The sequence below is a fragment of the Impatiens glandulifera genome, chromosome 2 (genome assembly GCF_907164915.1).
Source record: "Impatiens glandulifera chromosome 2, dImpGla2.1, whole genome shotgun sequence".
In the NCBI taxonomy this organism is placed as follows: Eukaryota; Viridiplantae; Streptophyta; class Magnoliopsida; order Ericales; family Balsaminaceae; genus Impatiens; species Impatiens glandulifera.
The window spans coordinates 63,353,762-63,376,148 of record NC_061863.1 but is presented as its reverse complement, the minus strand read 5'-3'; the positions used below and the strand labels follow the sequence as shown (position 1 = coordinate 63,376,148).

Genomic DNA, 22,387 nt, shown 5'->3' with positions numbered 1-22,387 from the left:
TTCATCAATAGTTTTTAATCTACCGTGATTCTCTTTTCACTCTGTGAACAAGGAAAATTTCGTCATATTTATAGAGATAAAGGACATAATTCATATGGATATAGTAAGTCTCGTATGAACTATTTTAATGACAATCTTTACATTTTTCTCTTTCACTCGTAATATGGGAAAGAAGTGGACTGTATAGGTCAAACTAAATGAGTTGAGAAATCAAACTGTATCAATTGTTTTAGAGATCGTTTTGTAATGTGAGAGTAAATGGATACTTGAGTCGAATTTTAGGTTGACCCGACCATAAACTTAAAACGATTAAAAATAAAATTAAAAATGTTATCACATTTTTTTACTGTAAGTTCTTTATAATTAATCCTGTTAAAATGGAATGAATTACAATAAAGTTAAATTTTAGCAAATTTTCAAACATCATATAATAATATATTTTTATTTTTCATTTGATAAAAGAGACTTTAATCTCTACACTTTAAAGCTTTCCCTTGGGAAACTACATAGTACATACATACTACGAGAGAGGATCTGCTGTATACTAGAACCTCTCTTCTCCCCTGAAATTCGCCCATTGCTTGATTTTGTTTTGTCCATTTTCCCCAAATTAAAGTAGAAGAAAGGTGAGTGTTTTCAAGCAAAGATACAGACACAAAGAGAGAGAGAGAGGGGAAGAAAATGGTGTCTTCTCCGGTGGTGAACACCTATCCACTCTCCAGCTACACATTCGGGACGAAGGAACCCAAGATGGAGAAAGACACTTCTGTAGTTGATCGCCTAGCTCGCATGAAAGTCAAGTAGGTTCATCTCTCTCACTAATACAAACTACAACACTCTAGATCAAACCCAATTTCAATTTTATTTATTTTCTTTCCCTTTCTCCTTTGGGGAGAGAATAGAACCCTAGATCGGATCACGACTCTTTTTTTTTATTACCTGAACGATGTAAAGTTTGCAGCTATATGAAAGAAGGCATGCGGACTAGTGTCGAAGCAATTTTACTGGTAAAGTTTCTCCTCCCCTTGTTGAAAGATTCAATCTTTGGGCTCCTGATGTAGATTGATTGCTCATGCAATTACTCATTACTTGTCTATCTAGACATTTTCTACTTTTATTAAATCTGTTTTCAAAGTCAAGTGTAATTATTGTTATTTCATTGAATATCAGTTATGACCTTATATGATTACAAGGCTCAGAGCATCTGTATTATAACTCATTAATCAAAGATGTTAAAATGAGCATTGATGTAATTGCTTAGAACAATCCTGTTTTGGTAGTTTAACGGACTGTCTGTCGCCCCTCTTATACATTGTCCTCGAGGGACAGATTAGCCATTATCAAGATTTAACTCGTTTAGCATGTTAGAATTGCTGATTGGGCAGTTAAACTTATCCCTAGCATAACTGAGAGCATGTTTCAATAGTCCTTGTAACTGATCAGCTGAACTGTATTAAATATGAAACCACCATTGTATTTCATAAATTATGATAAACTTCTAACATCTGTTATTTGACAGTGTACAATAATCCAGATATGGTTATAGAGCACACTGCTTCGGATTGGTTTATGGGTTCTTTGTCCCTTTCTCCACTAAATAATCTGATTTCTCTGGATGGTATACTTGTCTTGATTCCTAGGTTGTAGTCTCAACTCTCGAGGACTAGGATTTTGGCTATTTTTCAGGATGCATTGATGGTAATTTATTGTATTAAATTGCTTGTTTTCTAGATGTCGCCACTCCTTATGTATGGGATTACCTAGGGGGATATTCTTTCTTCTACATAATGTCTGGTGGGGATCCTAAATTCCTATGACATGACTGGGCTTGCATCTTGTCTGTGTTGTTGACATTTTAGTATTTTACTGTACTTTTACGCTCTCATGGACTATAGGCATACAATTTTCTTCGTGAACCTCTATCTACTACATGAGCTGAAATTCAGAATGATTCTTTTCCAACAACTGTTTTATCCTATTAGCAACTCCTATATAGATTTTGAAGCATGCTTTCTTCTCATGATTCAAATGGTTGGCTTGTTTTTGGCAGGTCCAGGAACATAATCATCCACATGTTCTTCTCCTGCAAATTGGAAACACATTTTGCAAACTTCCAGGCGGCCGTTTGAAACCAGGGGAAAATGGTAACATCAATAATTTGAGTTAAAATGTTGTTAGACTATGTTTGGCTAGGGTAGAATTGGAATTGTTTTTTTAATCTCCAATCCCAACCTTTTTACCTCAGAATTACAATTCCAGTTATTATTTTCTCTAAGTCAGTATGGCCGTTAAATTCTCATCCCACCGGGCTACGCGTTGGGTACGACCTTTTAAAATATTTTGTGGTTTGCAAATTACAATAGAAATGTAGTATATATAAAAAAGAAAATAAAAAATTCTTAAGAATTAGAAGTTACAACTATATGAATTTTCCAATCGGAATTGAATTCCAATTCCATTAATCCAAGCTTAGGCTCAGTGTTATGAATATTTTAAAAGCTTGATATGTCATTGAATTTCTTCTTTTGGGGGAATTTATTTTTTGCTACAGAGGTAGAGGGTTTGAAAAGAAAACTTAATAGCAAACTTGGGGCGAATCAACCTGGTCTTCAACCAGACTGGCAGGTATTCTCCATTGTAATCTGATTGCTACATGTGACATGAATAAAAGGTTCCTAAAGGCTTCATTATCCTACTCTTTGTACCAATGTAAGAGCTAGAATGTGTAAGCACCAGAAATATATTTTTCTCACAGAATCTGCTCCATTGCTTATGATCAGAATTACAACATGCAAGCTAGCTCTCTTTTTCTTTTTGTGATTTATTAAGAGTAGGTTTTGAACCTATTCATTAGAACTAAGAATCCAACAATACTCTGGGCAAAATACTTGGCTGGTGGTACACTGTTGGCTCTTAACTTTTCTCATAAGTCACCATAAGTTGATCAATTTCACAAGTAGATGCCAAGTTCAACAAGCATTCATCAAAACACTATTTGGAAACACTTTGACCCCATTTGAAAACACTTTTTAATTTTTGTTTCTAAATCTGGATCTACATAAATGTTTGGAATTCAAATTTCTTTTGTTTCTGGATCCAAATACAAAAATAAATAAATTAAAAAGTGTTTTCAAATGGAGCCTTTATGTTTTTGATCACATCAATAAATTTATGAATATGTGTATGCCTAAGTTCAATTTCCAAATGTGATCCTATATGGATTCACATCGAGAGGAGAAATCTGACAAAAGAAAAAGTGTTTCGAATGAAGCCAATATGAAGAAAACTAAAAATCCTATTCCTCGCTTGGATGTTGATTTTGCTTACTTTCCTGATAAGAGAGTAATACATTTGGAGCATATATGCAGATTGGCGAGTGTGTGGCCATTTGGTGGAGGCCGAATTTCGAAACCATAATGTATCCTTACTGTCCTCCCCACATTACGAAACCAAAGGTAAAATGTGAAGCAAGCATGGGGTTAAAGTTGAGCTATTATAAGATTGCACTTTGACCTTTCCTCTCTTTGCTGATGTAGGAATGTAAGAAACTTTTTCTAGTTCATCTTTCAGAGAGGGAATACTTTGCCGTCCCTAAAAACTTGAAGCTTCTAGCCGTTCCATTGTTCGAGCTCTACGATAATGTTCAGGTATTTCTACGTGTCGACTACTTGTATTTGATTACGAGCATAAAAACCATTGTGACTCTAATAATGAAATGTTATTTTACACTTTACAAACATGGATGCAGCGATATGGACCTGTTATATCTACAATCCCGCAGCAGTTGTCAAGATTTCAGTTCAACATGATCAACTAGTAGAGTTTATTTTTAGACTCTTTAGAATGATGAATCTCTGCTGCCAAACAGAAAGTGACACATTTGTTGCATTTCTTACACACCCCAGCCTTTAACATAGTAGAGTTTTCATCCTTAGCTTTGTTGTGTAACTTAAAGTTTTATTTATTTATTGTGACTCTCTGTAACTTTCCCCTTTCAACTATTTATTGAGCTGATTTGAATCATATTTACATCATCACCCTAGATTAATACTCTACTTATTTAACATATTGTCATCATCAAAACTTCAATTCAGGCTATATTTTGGAGACTCTGATAACTCAAACTTGATACCCTACTAATAAAAAAAATCAAAAATTTGAACTTAATAGTTTATGAGAATTCCAACCAAGACAGGCCAAAGAGTTGATTAAAAATGATTAAGGATGTTTAATTCCTTAATATTAATATAATTGATTGAATGAATCTCCACTCCAATAACCGAGCTACCGACAGCTCGGCTTTTAGGATTAGCTAGCTAATTAGTGGTAAACTCTGCATGTTTTAACATGAGTGTCCTTATTAAGTATATGATAATGACACTTAAGATCTTAATTATGGGTTATAATGTCGGTCTCTTGTCACTTGTATTGCGTTGGGGACTTTAAATTTAAAATAAATAGTTATATTATTAGGTAGGGATGACCTGTCAATTTCCATTTCTTTTCCAAATTCATTGGTTGTTTTAGTAAATGTCGTTTTATCAACCTACTCTCTCATTTTTTTTTTTTTAATTTACCTACTCTCTTAAATTCATTTAATGTTTTTTATTGGGGTAATATTTCAAGGTGTACACTATCTTTATTATTTTAGTGTTATTTATATAATTTATTTTATGTGAGTTGTATTTATTTATCCTGAGTCCACGGCTGCTTCCAACAATTATATTACATAGTCAAAAAATAATTAAGACCAAACCAATAAATGTAAAATAAAAAGTCTCAAAGCAAAAGAAAAATTACAAAATATTTAAGGCTATGGATCAAGTTATTTTTTTAAATGGTCACAAAACTCAAATTTAACTTATGCCATGAGTATTCCCAAATGATATAATTATAGTAATTAATTAAAATTTTCTAAATAAAGTTATGTTACAATTAATTAATTAATTAATTGTCCTCAAATTTGTAGTTTAATAGGAAGGGTAGAACTACAAATGAATCAAGTTGCTCGTGTACCATTCGGTCAAAGCTCAACTTGAGTTTGAGTTTGATAAATTCGAGTCGAGCTCGAGCTCATATAAATATTTACTCTCGAAGGCTTGTCGAGTTTTTTTTAGTCTGATAATAAATAATAAATATTTTATTTATTTTAATATTAAAACCTAAAATTTAAAATAAATATTTTTTTTACACAAATATTTGAAAATTTAATTTTATTCAAGTTTTTCGAATTGAGTTAAGTTTGTACATAAATAGTCGAATCGAGTTCGAATTCAAATTTATAAACTCGTTCGAACTCGAGTTCGAGTCAAGCTAATAAATATTTAATCGAGTCGAGCTCGACTTGACTCATTTGATTGTTTTTCTTATGCATGAATAATCTCGTGTTTATGTTATTTTAATATTTGTGATTTTTTTTTTTTTTTGTATTTTTATCATTCTTTAATATATAGAAATATGGAGGTTAGGACTGATTTTTCATTATTATTATTATTATTATTATTATTTTTTTGTCTATTAACGAAATCATTTTATATATCAATTGAGTACAAATTGCCCAATTAAAAAATAAAATTATTTAAATTAAAACTAAAAACATGGTTAAACATTTGGTTCATAAATAATTAATGGGATAATAATATTAATTAACATCCTACTAATTCATAACCATATTTTTTTATGCTTGGTTGACCATTTTTAATTCTTTTTCTTTAGGACTTAGGAGACCCTTTTTAATTTATCAAATGTTTCTTAAGAGAAATTAGACTTAACTAAGTATGGTAATTTACGTACTTAATTTGTGCTTAAATATATGTGGTCAAACATAAACAGTTTAATTAGTTAATATTCTTTTTCTTCAGGAATCAAAGCTTCCATTCAATTAGTCTTGAAAAATATTATAGAAAACGAAGATAAAGCCTCAAACATCCAATACACATTCATGATCTCAAATATAGAAACACAAAGTCAACCAAAACATATGGCTAATGGAAACATAAATCCCATAAAAGTCAATCCACATGTAGTTACCCTGAAAAAAATTATCATATTAAAGGATAAACCATTTCAATAGTATAAGATAATAACAAGGTCAGAAGAATTGATCATGTCAAAAATATTCAAATAAAATTAAATACAAAAGATAACATAAGTTAATCATCACAAAAAATAAAAACATAAAAAAGTGGATCCTACAAAGACATGAAAGTTTCCTATCGAGATTTTCAAAGTAGTGGATTTTCCAAAATCTTACTGGATGTCTGAAAGGAACTAAGTCAAAAGAATATATATATAGTGATATTGTATTAAATGTTATATACAAGTTAATAGTTTATGTCTAATTAATAAATATCATACTAAACTTATAATAAAAACTAATATAATAATTATATTAGGATAATATTACAAATAAATTATTTGTTATGATAACATCTTTTATAAACATTTAAGACGAGATTGTGAAATATTGATATTATATTCTTTAAATTTGATAAACTCGTGAGTGTTTGAAATTTATTAATGACATTATGGAATGAGTTCGGTAAATCATCCTGTTCGCTCTCGTACTGGAAATCGCATCGAACCAGAACTCGGTAGCGAGCCTGTTGTCGGCCTTACGAGGAGCGATAACGGTCACAACTGGATGAATGACAGGCAGGAGTTACCTATTGATGAAAAAAAAATCTCTGACTTAATGCTCCATCACCTAGCTTAACTATACTCTTCTCATTGTTCGCCACTTATAGAAGTAGGGCAATTTGCGTATAACTCGTTAGGGAAGAGATCACATAATTTACGAGTGTTGATTAATAAAACAACGAAAAATGTAGAATTTTATGGGTAATGAATGTTAGGGTGAAACAACAACCGAAAATAACTTTAATGTTACTAATACGTGTTGAATATATCCAACGACGGATATCAATGTGTTGACTAAATAAACGATAAAATCACATTGTCTCTGGTCATGAGACCATGAATATAAACGGTTGGGGTAAAACAACAACTGAGAAAAAAAAAACTCCGAGACTATGATAGCTAAAAAATAAGAAACTTCACCACAAAAAATTTTAAAAAAATTATTAGAAAAACATAGTAATAAAGTAACCATTAAGACTATAATTTTGTGTTCTGAAGAAAAAAAACTCTAATACATATATGTTAGTATAGAAATTATTTTTAGGTTTTTTTAGTACAATAAATAGTATGTAATTATTTGGAGTTTTTTTAAGAATAAAACAAAATTTTGATAATTTAATTGTAAAATCACAACCAAATGTCAAAAACTATTGATTGTTAAGATTAATTTTATAAACTAAGAAATTAATGTTACAAAAGTTGTAATTATTTTTTCTTTTACTTTTACTAATCACAAAAGTTTCAATTCAGTCTATTTCTTTAATCAGATTTAACAAGGAGTCCTTCACGTGTCGATTCGGACACCTTCTAAACAGCTCACGGCCGCGGGCATATTCCAATTTCCTTAATTACCAATAATAATACATATGATTAAAGTTTGGTGCAATAATTAGTATGATTAATTATAAATCTATGATGATTGTAAGTTTCGTTTAATTAAATAAATAAAATAGAATTGTATCATTTTTATGATTGTAAGCTTAATTATAAGTATTTATGCTTCTTAAAATTCCCAAAGGACAAGACCACTTTAAATTTAATCACCAGACAAACCTGACCGTTCTTAATTTGGATAGTAATTAAACAACGAAACAATGTAACTTATAACATGACAAACCTAAAAACTCATATAAGTTATAACAAATCAAGACAAAAACACTGTTTAATCCAAAATCATTGGGAGATCAAATAAAATATGAGTTTTTTAATAATAAATTAAAATATAGATTTAATATTAAAATAATTAAGTGAGATCATTAGCTATTAAGAAATAATAATCAATCTCTTAGTGCCCACGAGTTCAAACTCAGACTACTTTTATAAATTAAAAAATGTAACACCATTAATTAATTATGTTAATTAAATATTTAACCGTTGATTATGATTTATGACATTATTAATTTGTTAGTTATGAATCATATAACAAGAAATTGACATAAAAGTGATCAATATTAATGCTCACGTCTCACTGTCATAAACTTAGATTTTATTAACAAGACATGTAAAAAAGGTTAATTAAGCATTCTATATAGTATATATCACAATTCACCACTCCATAACTGTCTTCAAAATCAACTTCTTCCTTTTTTTTGGTTGGTGGGTAATTTAGATTATGAACACGCTAGAGGAGGGTTCTCGTCTAATTTTATGAAAAATGTAACAAAAAAAAGGGGATAAAACTTATATACTTTAAACTAAGAGGACTTCATGATGATATTATACTTTTTTTTTTGTTAAACCCTTAAACTTTACTAAGATTATATTAATTAGTCGCAATTTGATATTAACAAACTACAAAAATAAAATAATAAAATGTATATATAATTATCAAAACTATCAAATGACTTCCTGAAGACTATATATCATCCAAACTTGGTGAAATTTTTGTTGAGGAAGTCCATTTACCAACTTTTACATTGAATAGTATTATAGCTATACATACACATTGACAGAAACAAAATTGTTTAATATGTGACACTAATATATATTATGTTCATTGATTGACGACTTATACTCAAGGTAGTCTTAATTAATTAATTAATTGGTTAAAAAATGAAATAATTGAGATTAGATGGGCGCATGCATATCATTGGCAAGAGAATTTAGTTAAAAATAAGAACCCTAACTGGCCTAATTAAATTGAACCACGCGGCACCGCCAAAAGAAGAAGCTTTGCTGGCCATCCTTTTCTGTTCAATAAAAACTACTTAATTAAGGGTTGACGATGATGATTCACTATTCAATATTCATGAGAGGGTACTTAAAATGAATCATGAATTAAGTAACTCCTAGATTAATTGATTTATTAATTAATATTATTTCTCAACAATAAGGTAGGTATATATACAGAATGTCAATTATCAACTATTATTAAATAGACTTAATAGAAAGTCATTCGATTCCAACCCTAAATTTTTAAAGCAAATGATAATTTAGACATTAGGTAATAAATATATATATATATATATATATATATATATGTATATTTTAATAATGTTTCTAAATTTATAAATAGTTTTAAAATAAAATATATAAATATAATAAACATTTAAAGAATTTGTACACTATTATTTTTAAATTCTATATACAAACTTAAATATATTTATTTATGTATTTTGATTTTTTAAAATATATTTAGATGTATGATTTAAAATAAATTGAGTGTAAATTATATAATTTGAAATATATATATATATATATATATATATATATATATATATATATATATATATATATATATATATATATATATACTAATCTATTAATTTATAATTTAGGCAAGGTAATGAATATATATATATATATATATATATATATATATATATATATATATATATATATATATATATATATATATATATATATATATATATTATTTCTAAAATTGAAAATTAATAAATAATTTTAACATGTAATAAAATATATAAATGTATTTTTTAAATTTGGAATATCTATATAATTTTTAGAAATAATAGAGTACAAATTCTTTAAATGTTTATTATATTTATAATTATTTGTTAATTTATAATTTTAGAAAAAATAATATTAAAAGATAATATATATATATATATATATATTTATTACATAATATCTAAATTATAAATAAATAAATATTTTTTAAAATTATATAATTATATTTTAAAATTTTAAAAAATAGATAAATAAATATAATTAAATTTATTACATAATATATCATTTAATTGAAGTATTAGAACATTTAATAATAAAAATTGAAAAGGTTAAATTTCATTTTTTATTTAATTAATAATAAAAAAAATTAAGAGAGCCCAGCTGTGTTCTTAGTTGTTAGGTTTTATTATATATTTTCTTATGCATTTTAATTTTTTTAATTATCAAGAATTAAATTTAACATCTATAAAAATGAAACAGCTTCAGGTATATATAGTAGGAGTAGTTAATTATTATATATGAAGAATGTTTGATTAAATATGAGAAATCTAGATGCCACTTAACCAAAGAAACGGGACATGGTCCTCTATTACGGAATTCAATGAACCGGCAACCCTTGGTTTAAGTAAACGGGATCATTTTGTTTTCTAAGTTAGTATCGATACCCTGAAAGTTACATTTCCTTCCATTATATATATATATATTCGAATTAAAAAACTAAAATGTCACTAATACGAGTTATTTTATCATCCAAACACGTAACTTATATTAATCTAATCAAACAAATTTATTATTTAAGAAAAAATTACCAAATATTAAATTATATTATTTACTTAAATAATTTAAAACAAAAAACTAACCATTCCGCTTTCACTTATTTCAATTCGCTAATAAAATAATAAATGTATCGTCTTAATATGAAAATTTACACTACCTTCATATAAACAAAATAAAATAATAAAAAAAATATTAAAATACCTACTGTTTAAAGAATAATTTATTTATTATTTAATATTATTTATATATTTTTAATTAATAACTCAAACCAAACATAATTATTTAAATAATTCAAGTCAAAAGAAGACTTTCAAGTCATCCTATAAATGATATTTTTTAATACTTTCATAAATAATTGAAAGTACTCTAACATTATTTCATTCTCCATTTCATTTATCACATCACTTATTTTATTAAGAAAAATACTGAATCTTTCTCAAAATCATCACCGATTATTGTTTATTTTCTCCATCTAAATTATTAAAATAACCCAATTTGAACTAAGCCTAAAAAGGATATAACTTATGTTATTGTTTCATTTAATTAAGAATATCATATTAAATAAAAGAAGTTTATTGATTATATACCTTCACTATTCTTGAAAAATTTATTTATATCATAACCCCCTTCTTTTATAGAGAAAAATAATAATAATTCTTTAAATCTGTTTTTGATTAGTCACAACCCCAATATTCTTTTGGCATCCATATAAAAGTATGATATTCACCTTAATATAGTTTTAATAAAAAAATAATTTTGTAAATAAAAATTAAAAAAAAAGTCTAAAAATACAAGTTCAAATCATACCAACAAGACTTTAAAGTTAAAATAGAAGAGTACTAATTATTGATTCTCCCTCAACGAATAAAAACATGGTTGACTTGAACTTGCTGAAATTAATTATTGTTATTTATTTAATTTAATAATATTCTTTTAATTGTTTAAATGATAATATATTTTTTTTATAATATATATATACAATGCACATAGGGTTACAATTTCCGCGGTTCGGATAGGCAGATGAACAAATCGTGATACAATATATTTTACTAATTCGAATAAAAATTTTTAACATTAAAATTTTAATTTTTTATTTATAATTGACCCGAACTCAACCTGATTTATCTAACTCAATTCGAATCTAACTCGATTTAATTAATTCAAATTTTTTTATTTCAAATTAAAATAAAATCAACACAAAACAAAAATAAAGTTATATCGCAAATTTACTTAAAAAAATTTAGTAAAAAAATAAACACAATACTCAATAAAATAAAGTTGTAAACGAGTTAACAGAGATCTATTTAAGGTATTTTAGGTCGACCTAATTTTTACTTATTTATTAATTATGCTAACGAGTCAACCTAATTTTGACTTAGACCCAAAATATATACTCTAATAAGATGTTTACACGTGTTCAGTTGTGTATTTGTTTCAGTGTCCGGTCCAAATTTATGCACCACAGTACCGATTATTAGGAGTAAGTAAGAAAATAAAATTTGTGATTAGATCTGGACCGTCTGATGTAGTTATTAATGTTAGAGATCATAATAAGATGAAAGAATTTTGTTGTTGTCTACTAATGATTAGATAGATGTTTTTATTCTGAGAAACGTGTTTTAATTAATTGCACCAGATGTCTTTTTCTTAGGTACTAGATTCATATCCCACTTGGTCCTTCCTATCCTGTGTTATTTGGACATGATGAGAATGCTTTTTAATTATTTAGGATTAATCTCAATAATTTTAATATTTATGTTCTATTTTTAATTGTTCGTATTATTTAATTTTTTAAGTAAAACATCTTTAATGTTTAAGAATAATGAAACATGATAACTTATTTTTACAAAAAGAAGCTAGCTAACAATATAAAAAAAATGAGAAAGGTTAAAAGACTTGATGGAGTTGTTGTTAAATGGTTTAATTTATCTCAATAAAAATGAATAATCATAAAAATGAATAGATTATGATGAAATTAGTGGTTAGAGTTATGAGTTTAATAAGGCATGCAATGTCTTAATTAGTATTAACTATACTTGTATTTCGAGCATATGTATGATAAAAAGAATAAATTTATATGATAAAAGGACACAGATCATTTTGTTTTTATGGAGGAGACACCTTATAATAATAATAATAATAATAATAAAATGTGACATCATTAACAGCAGTAACCCCACCCTATGATGATAAGTTGATAACATAAGCATTTGTATATGGCCAATTATAATTAAAAAAAAATTAAAAAATATATTTTTGATTAGAGTGAACTATTCATTTATAATCACTAAGCTTCTTAAAAAAAATAACCAACTAAATCAAGTTATTTTTATTAATTTTAACATGCATAAATATATTATTAAAAAATATTTTAAAAATAAAAATTATATAAACCCATCAATATATAGCATGATTAAAAATAAAAATATATCATGGTTGATAGTTGACCATGTAAAATCTAACAATAAAAATGTAAAATAATCATAAAATTCTTAAAGTAGACGGATGAATGTTACTATTTCGATTTTTAGTAAAACCTTAAAATTAGAGTTGAGAATTATGATTAAGTTGTGTGCTAACCTCCTAAATTTAAAATATATACATTTAAATAATTTTAAAAAAATCAATCATCCTGTTACTTATCCATAGATTAATTAATTTATTAAAATACTTTTCTTTCTTCATTTATAACCACTAAGATAAGAGATATTTTCAACAAAATATATAAAAATAATAATTTCAATAAAATTATTATCATTTTAACTATTAAATTATTTAATTTATCAACAAAAACATTAAAATATTTTTATTTTATTTTTAGTAAGTTTAAATTTAAATTTTAAGTATAAAAATATATTTTTAATATTTTATCTAATTAAACACTTATTTATTTATTAGACAATTTTTTTAAAAATAATTTAAGATGAGAGAACTCAAACTATCATTTTACTTATAATAATTTGTTCTACAACTTAATCAAATATCATTTCAATTCTCGTATATCACATTACTCACTTCATTAATAAAATATTAAAATATATTTTTTTTAATATTTTATTAATTTATTATATATTAAGACACTCTAAGTTATTTTACTATAAAAAAAATTATCCACGCCCTCAAAATAATCATTAATCATTATTTTTCTCAAATTCAAATTATAAACCATATATAGGTTTTGGTTTAAGTTATTTAAATAACTCTATCCAAAAAATATCATCTCATTTTCTTTTTTATCTTTACATCGTTAATTTTATTAATTAAAATATTATTTATTTTAAATTATTAATTTTTATTTTATCATTATTAAATATAAATATATATGTTTTTTAATAAAAATATCTCCACCAATCATTATTTTTTAAACCATCATTTTATTTTATTTTTTAAAATTCCAATCAAAACAATCATAGATTAGACTTTTGGAATGGTCGTTGATAAATAATTAAAAAAAGACAAGTACCAGCTAATTACCCCTTTAAATGCAACAGTTGAAGAAGTTGAAGGTATCATTATTCTCTCTTTCTCTTTCTCACACACAAAAATATATATATATATTTATACCTAGAAATTGCAAAGATAGTTAAAAGTATGGTGAACAAAATAGAGACAACAAAAGAGGAAAAGTTATCGACGATGAAGACCATGAAGGTGAAGCACAAGAAGGGGCTATGGTCACCAGACGAAGACCACAAATTAAGCACTTACATTCTCAACCACGCCCATGTCTGCTGGACCTCTGTTCCCATTAATGCCGGTCAGTTTATAATATTTCTCTTTTCTTTCTCATATATATATGTTACATTTCAAAAAAACCCTCTATTATAACATCCAATTTCAATCATTAATTACATAATTGAAAGTCGACTTTCATTGGTAAGTTAACTTAAACAACTCTAATTTATATCGTTTAATTTTACTTTTATGGGTTAGGCAACACATGTCATCTTCCACATCGTCAATTCGTCAATTCTTTCGTCATTATTGATATTGTTGGTGAAAACAGGTCTGAAAAGGAACGGTAAAAGTTGCAGACTTCGATGGATTAATTACTTGAGGCCTGGTTTGAAGAGAGGTATGCTCAACCAAGAAGAGGAGGAAACCGTCCTAGCCCTTCATTCCATGTTAGGCAACAAGTAAGCATATATTAATTAATTATTAATCTTTTATTATAATATATTAATTGATTCATGACTCATGTGTTAATTTTTTATAATTAATCAACTACCACTAATTAATTTTTTTAAATAATTACATGCATCACGTGTAATTAATTAATTAATTATAATTAATCACCCATTATATATATATTTAACGGATCTAGTTTTGGAATTATTATCAGCAGAATTACCACCGAATTCTCTCATAATTAATTTAAAAGAGGGCTTAAATTAAGTATTAATTAAGGATGTTAATTAAGCATGGTTGGAGCAGTTAGGTCAAGGTGCTAATTAATTACATATTTGAAAGTCATGACGATGGCTAGCCTCAAACTAATCCTCATTATTCTATATATAATTAAGCAGTATTCCCACACAAGGATGGATAGTTAATTATACACTTGGATAAATAGACAAATACTAATGACTCACCACCAATTAATACTTTGTTAAATTCATTTGGTATTATTTTTTTTAACTTATGTTGCATATGATCAGGTGGTCTCAAATTGCACTATATTTGCCTGGAAGAACTGACAACGAGATCAAGAATTATTGGCATTCACATTTAAAGAAGAAAGTTGAAAAGTTATCGGAACGTACTCAACGTGTTAGCGAAACAACTCAATCTCCAAATTATAGTACTGATCAGATGTCCGTTTCTTCCATTAAGACTTCGAGTAGTACCCAAAATGGAACTAGCTTTGATCAATTGTATGATGAAACTTACATTGAAAAATCTTATAATTCTAGTCAAGTCAAGAGCAACTTGCCAAGAATTATGTTTGCAGAGTGGCTCTCGCTAGATCAGTTCCATGATCACAAGAATAATTTGGTGTCGATGGCAGACATCAATTCTAACCAAAACACAATCTTTCAGGACAATTTCTTCAATGGATCATTAATAAATGAGGCTCCATGTATCGCGGATTTTTGTCAAGATGCAAGTTCATCGGATGAGATGTTCCAACCTGTTCAACACAAATCCGAGGATTACTTCCCATATCAAAGCAACTTTGACAATTTCGTCATGCCGGTTGAGAGTTTTCTTGCTAGCAACGATGATCCAATGTATACCTAATGAATAATTAATATTATGAACGGTACTCTTCTGGAGGCAAATTTCATAAAGAATAACTTCTAATTGATCTTTCTTTTCAATTCAAGATAGTTGTGAAATTAATAAAGATTGTCTTTTGAAAGATTTTTAATTGTTGATTTGTTCCAATTTTATGTTTAGTTTCGTACTTAAACAATTCTAAAATTTTATAATACATAGACTATTTTAAAAAATGAGTTCTAAAGGTTTGTAACATTTGATAAAGATTCATTTTTTTTTTTAATTCAAACTTAAACAAGATTTATGTTTTTTGGATAAGTAATTTTGAAATCATGCAATTTGAAATTATTAGGGATAACAATTATAATTTGTTTATTGATTTTCGATTTAAATTACACTTTTAAGGATAGTTTCCGGTTTGACTGGTAGTTGACTAAAGATATAAAGATAAAGATGATATTTGTGTCTCACGTCCTCGTTTCGTTCCGATGTCATCTCGATTATGTTCCAAATACTAATAAACACAATTAAATATTTAACATCAACAATATATTTATTTATTTTTTATATTTTAAATTTATTTTATTTATAATAATATAAAATTTCAATAGAGAAATGATAGAAAAAATAGAATTTGAAAAAAAGAGAATGACATGGCATAATTTTATTGGTTAAAGAACCTAACATGAATAATGGTAAAAAAATCTTTGAAGTAGAATAGTAAACGCATTTTTCGTTATTTCGATCTATGTCATTGTCATATCCAAGTAAAAGAAATTGGAATTTAATAAAAGACAATTATTTCATCAAGGGACAAGAGAAAAATCTATGGCAATACTGAGAACCTAGATCTGAATATCAAGGCAAGAAAATAAGGAAGGTTATAATGATGGAGAAAAGGAAGACATGTCGGAGGATACACTTCATATTAGAATAAGCCTTTGAAGAAAAAAATAATAATATTAACAAGGTTCTGTTTTCTGTATATTAAACGACAAATAATTGAAGTCCTTTTATAAGCTTAAAGAAAAAATATATATATTATTTTTACTGACTCGCAAACCTATATTGACTCACAATTTATTATAATGAATAAGAAAGAGTGCAAACACCTAATTTGATCCGTCTCCATAAAATTCCAGTCCCCTTCAACATTTTTTTGTCATATTCAAAGTAAGTCATAACCAATTGATATTGAATCATTTGAAAACTTTTATAATCTGAATCTAGGTTTAGAATAGAAAATAAAATAAAATTAAATTTGACAAAAAAAAATGTTACCAAAAAGCTTTATTTTTTTCTAAAGAGTTTCTTATATCTAAATATAACTAGTCTTAGGCCTTGTTTGGATTGGGTTTTTTTTTAAATTTAGAGGAAGAAAAAAATAATGATTGGTGATGATTTTGAGGGGGTGATGATTATTTTTGGTAAAAAGACTTAAAGAGTATTGATATATATGAATAAAATAAAAAAATAATAATTTAAAATAGAATGTATTTTAATATTTTGGTTAATGAAATGCGTGATGTGATTGTTGAGAATTGATTGATTGAAAAACTGATTTTTGTTGGGTTTTTTAAAAAATTCAAAGAGAACAAGACCTTAGAAAATATTTGAGGACAGAGGAGGGATATGAAATTTGGGAAAGAAAATGAATGACATGGTGTCACTTTAATGGATAAAAGAGAAAAATGTGATGAAAGAGAAGAAAGAAAATTTATTTTATTTTTCAATAAATCAGAGATTGCATCACTACATTTATCTATTTCATTCTCAATCATTTATTTTGGAGGATCAACTTATTACATTCAGAGCAACACTGTCAAAATCGAAAGTTTACGTAGAATCGTTAATCAGTTATACGTGAAATCGTAAGAGTTTAATTTGAAAAAATAATAGTTATATATTATTATTATTTATAAATATAATTAAATAGTTTTGTACTTAGCCAATTTTAAGAAATTATATTTGACGTCATTGAAAAAAAAAAATGTGAGGAAAAAGAAAAATTATTTTATTTTTTTTAATTAAAGATAGTGTCTCTATTAGTTAACTCTCCCAAATTTTATTCCCAATCATAATCATCTTGGAGAAGCAACATATTACATTCAGAGTAAGATACTTAGAGAGGGTGGACCAACCTCTTATTTTGCACATGGGCTAACTTCGCTAATATTAGGCCCATCAAGAGTCAGATATATTATGTTATTAATAGTACCTTTTATTTGTGCATGGCTTAACTTCGCTAGCATAAAAGGACGCTGGTTAAAATCTCGAATAATTTTTAAAATTTTAAGATTTTATAAAAAGTTATCGAGTATGATTTTGTAATAATAAGATTTTATGAGTTTATAAATAATTTTGATTTTATAATTTTATACGATTTTACGTTTAAAAAATAAATATATATTTAAAAATTAATAATAAAGTTATTATTTATTCAAATAAATTAATTAATTTTGTAAGTATTATTTTTTATAGTGTTATTTATTTATTATTTTTAATTAATTTATATTTAAATATATAATTTTTTAAAAATAGCTAAGTATAAAATACTTAATTATATATAAAAAAATAATAATAATATATAACTATTATTTTTTAAAATTAAACTTTTACAATTTCAAATAAACTCTAGATTTTACGAGTTTAAAAAATATAAACTCTCGATTTTGAGAATATTGAGAGACACTTGGGCTAATCTCTTATTTGTATATAGGCTAATTTCACTAGTATTGAGCCCATCAAGAGGCAATTATGGGCCAACCTCATATTTTTGTACATGGGTTGGCCCATAAAGAATCAATTATGGTATAAGTCGCATTTTACTATACTTTATTAAACTTCCTGCATCCGGTTCAAATATATTGGAGTTGGGTATGCAAAGATCTTGTAGTAGAGTTTGGATCCAAAATATTTCGGTTGTAACACGATAAAAAAGGGGTCTTGGCATTCGGGCCTAAGGAATGAGAAGAATAGTCTTTGCCAACTCACTCTCATCCTATTAGTAGAACTTCAAATACTTTTGTAGCACTAAGGCTAACAAAGCATTTAAGATCTCTATAAGCTTTCTTTTTAAGATCATAAGCTTTCTTTTTATGATCAAACGTTGACACTCCCAATTGTTTTCTTTTTAAGGGTTTTAACTTATGCTAAAAGTCTTTCTTTCGAGGAGGATACGTAGGCAGCCCACGGAGGCCCGGTCCATTCCATCGCTAAGTCGATCTTTCCTCCTTCGTCATGTGGGCCCCATCCCTTCAATCACACCAGGGGCATGACTCCCCGATGACTCTCTTTCACCAAAGTCCGGAGGTCATCCGGTTCCAAACTTCACTTTCTTCAAAATAAAGAGTAATCCTGTTATGTAACCTGCCACTCGTTGGGCATGAATCTTCGAGGTAGCTTCCATAACAGAGTCATGGGATTCTTAATGATCCCCAGTGGAGAGCTAATTTTCTAACCATACTAGGGGCATAGTCTCCTAGATTCTCACTTCCTTGAAGTTAGCATAAAGATGGGACCGCTAAAAGCTCTGGGATAAATGGATAAATGCACTATTCTACCAGAGTCAATGGGAGATAGTTGGACCATCCACACATAGCTTGTTTGTCGGACAATTGTAAGGGGACCCTTACAGCAACAACTCTGCACAACCCAACCCTAATTACACTTATTCTAACATTTGACGCCTTAAAAGGTTATTTCGAATGCTCCCACGTACATTGTACCTATACTTGTCTTTTAACGAGATTCAAAAGTGGCTTCATAACCCGCTATAGAAACCAAAACAACGTCCGGTGCGCCTTTCTCTACTCCTATTTCGGTTCCAAAGACTGTGCATGAGCGAAGTCAAATACTATTTTTTTGCATCCCATCAACAATTTTCTTTGATTTTGATACATAACAACTTGCATATGCAAAGTCGAATATTGGCAAACTTCACCCTCTTTTCAAGGACTTAAAAGCATTGGTTGATGATGGCGGTCCTAACAAATTTATCCCCCAATTGGCATTGAACTATCTACACTTAAATCTTCTGAATCTCTCTAGTGGCTTTAGTGGTATTTGCGACTTTCAGATATGTCTTAACTGAATTCCAATTGATACAATTTTCAACATTCATGTCGCAGGCCCTACCATCCAAGAGTATTATATTTTGCTCAACCTCATATCTTGTACATGGGTTGGCCCATCAAGAGAAAAATAGATTATGTTATTACAGTAATGGGTCAATAATCTCTTACCACATACATTATGTTATTAATAGTATTGGGTCAACCTCTTATTTATTCATGGGCTAACTTTGATAATATTTGTCCCATCCAGAGGCACATATATTATGTGATTCGCTCGTATAAGGCGGTGGCGAATGCTTCGCGGTATTAGTATCGGGCCAATCTCTTATTTGTACATGGACTAACTTTGCTAGTATTGCGCCCATCAAGAGGTCTGTTGGGTTTTGGGCTCATATTTAATTAGAGTTTATATATTGTAATTGGGCTTTAAGCCTTTATTGGGCTTAGGAGTAGTAGTTTAGTCTTTTGGTTTTGATGTACTCCTATAAATAGAGACATTGTAACCTAGGGTTACTTGGACCATTATTCCATGGAATATCAATAGAATGGACGACTCCCCGAGGATGTAGGCATTGTTGGCCGAACCTCGTTATATCTTGTGTTCTTTATTATTCTTTACCACTTTATCTTTATATCTTCTTTTATCGCGTGTTTAGATTAGATCGTTTCTCAACAAGTGGTATCAGAGCATGTTTTGAGAATGTTTAACCTAATCTATTTGTGAAGATATGATAGAAACCCTAACCACCATTGAAGAAGTTGTTTGATATTTGTGCTTTTGTTGAAGATTGCTGGTTATTTGAGAAAACGACATTGGTTGTAGAAGATTTAGCCGATGTGAAGATTTGAGTCGAAATCTTCAATTGCTAAGGAGATGTCTACGGTCGTTAAAATATTTCTTAGTTCTGGGTGACGAGGTTTGAGAAGAAGAGAGAAGAAGACAATGGTCTTTTATTCTTCTTGAAGGCGCCAATGGGTGCAGCCGTGCTTGTGACGAAAAGTCGTCATGTAAGCAGCGATACCAGAATGAAGAAGATGAGGTATATTTTTTTGACTTATTTTAATTTGGGACATATGTTCTATTAAAATATAAAAGGAAAAATATATATATATCTCCATATATATCTCCATATATATCTCCATATATATCTATATATATATTCCATATAAATAGATATTATATTATGATATAATATAATATATATAGAGAGAAGCCAAGAATCTTTGAAGCGGTCAACAACTAAGACTTTTTCAACTAAGACTTTTTATTTAAGTCTCGTTTGATTTTATAAAATAGGTTTAAGACCTATTTGTTCCAATTTTCACAAGTAAAGCCTTATTTGATTTTAATCAAACTCTCAAAGCTTTGTATGCTTTGATCTTGGATTTGTATTGAGGCTTGTTTGACTTGAATTTCTCAAATATGGAGATTTGTGTTTATCTTCTAAGAGATTTGATATTCGTTAATGGGGAGATTGAAAATTGGAGTTGAAAAAGAAGGTGGAGTGCTTATTCGATGTTGCATATTATGGAAGACAATTGATGCAACATGTAAAGGGTTTTCTGATTAAAGCGGGTGGCTTTAATGTTTGTTTGCAAGAGTGTGGTTTTGATATGTGTGTATAAAGGCCGAATTTGGATTTGCATTAAACCTTGTGAGTAGGTTTTGATTGGCAATATCTGGTAAGTGCTGGTGCGAAGTTGTCAAGTGGGTGTTGATGCCTCAAGGGTTCTACCAAGAATGATAATTTCTAAGGTATGAATTGAGGGTGCACTAATCATATATATGGTTTGTTAGATTCTTTCTATGCAGGATTTTGCTAGAAGAATGTGGAGAACAAACGATACATCTTCATTCTTATTGAAAATTAGTTGGAGGTTTTATTATAACCGATTGTTGTCTTGGCATACATGGGTGATATTATTTCACTATGGCGAGGGCTTTGACTTGAAGAAATTCTCGGCTGAAATAAGTTTGAAGAGATTTTTCTTTGGAAATCGGTTATTGAAGAAGTCAAATTAAAAGAGAGGTAGAGTGAAAAATCTAGTAGTAGATTTTCGCCTACAGCCGCGCAGGGTTCATCAAACTGACGATCGGAGATTCAAACAGAGTCCGATTGCGCTGAGATTTTGTCGAGGGGGTTGGTAACTCATTCCTCTACATTTTCAACGGTCGGATCAAGGTTTGGACGTCTCAAAGTTTGTTTTTCTGGGGCTTAAAGTGTCTGCCTATTTTAGTTTTATTTGACTTATTTGGGACCAAAAAGTTTGTATCTTTTTGGTTATGACCTCATCTTATTGGAAGAGCTAATCAAGATGAAGACGGTGGTGAGATTATGTGCTTTTACACTTGACAAAAACATGATCGAATATGGGAAGTTATTATCAAAATGGTGTTTACCGATTATAACATTGTCGACATGTTGACATGGCAATCCTTTAGGCCAAATTGCAAGATTGCATTGAGTTGGCGGGTGATTAAGGATTGAAACAATTCCAGTTAACACATATTATCAATGAAAGACCATGAAGAGGAAGACTAATGAAAGACACTTATAAGTTGAGGTGGAGACATCTTGAAAGCAACTCTCAAACGACCGAGAAGAAATCATTGCATTATCTTCTAATGTGAGAAGATAAATAAAAACCTTGAGTGAGATTCCTAGTCATGAAAAAGGGGCTAGATGGGAGACTCGGTTAATTCGAAGGTGATGATTTTATTACTTCTTTTGTTCTATCTTAATTGTCTATACATTGGTGGATCA

The 22,387-nt window shown here is 28.2% G+C and overlaps 2 protein-coding genes across 2 annotated transcripts; both read left to right on the top strand.

The window, feature by feature from the left end:
- The first annotated feature begins 522 nt into the window (after positions 1 to 522).
- On the top strand, positions 523 to 4,032 carry LOC124926486 (pre-mRNA cleavage factor Im 25 kDa subunit 2-like). Its single transcript, XM_047466717.1, has 7 exons — positions 523 to 800; positions 962 to 1,007; positions 2,051 to 2,144; positions 2,552 to 2,625; positions 3,369 to 3,455; positions 3,537 to 3,647; positions 3,749 to 4,032. The coding sequence occupies exons 1-7, from the start codon at positions 682 to 684 to the stop codon at positions 3,815 to 3,817; spliced, it is 600 nt and encodes a 199-aa protein (XP_047322673.1). The 5' UTR covers positions 523 to 681; the 3' UTR covers positions 3,818 to 4,032.
- Positions 4,033 to 13,966: 9,934 nt separating this feature from the next.
- Positions 13,967 to 15,567, top strand: LOC124925177 (transcription factor LAF1). Its single transcript, XM_047465146.1, has 3 exons — positions 13,967 to 14,083; positions 14,333 to 14,462; positions 14,985 to 15,567. The coding sequence occupies exons 1-3, from the start codon at positions 13,972 to 13,974 to the stop codon at positions 15,565 to 15,567; spliced, it is 825 nt and encodes a 274-aa protein (XP_047321102.1). The 5' UTR covers positions 13,967 to 13,971.
- The last annotated feature ends 6,820 nt before the right edge of the window (positions 15,568 to 22,387 follow it).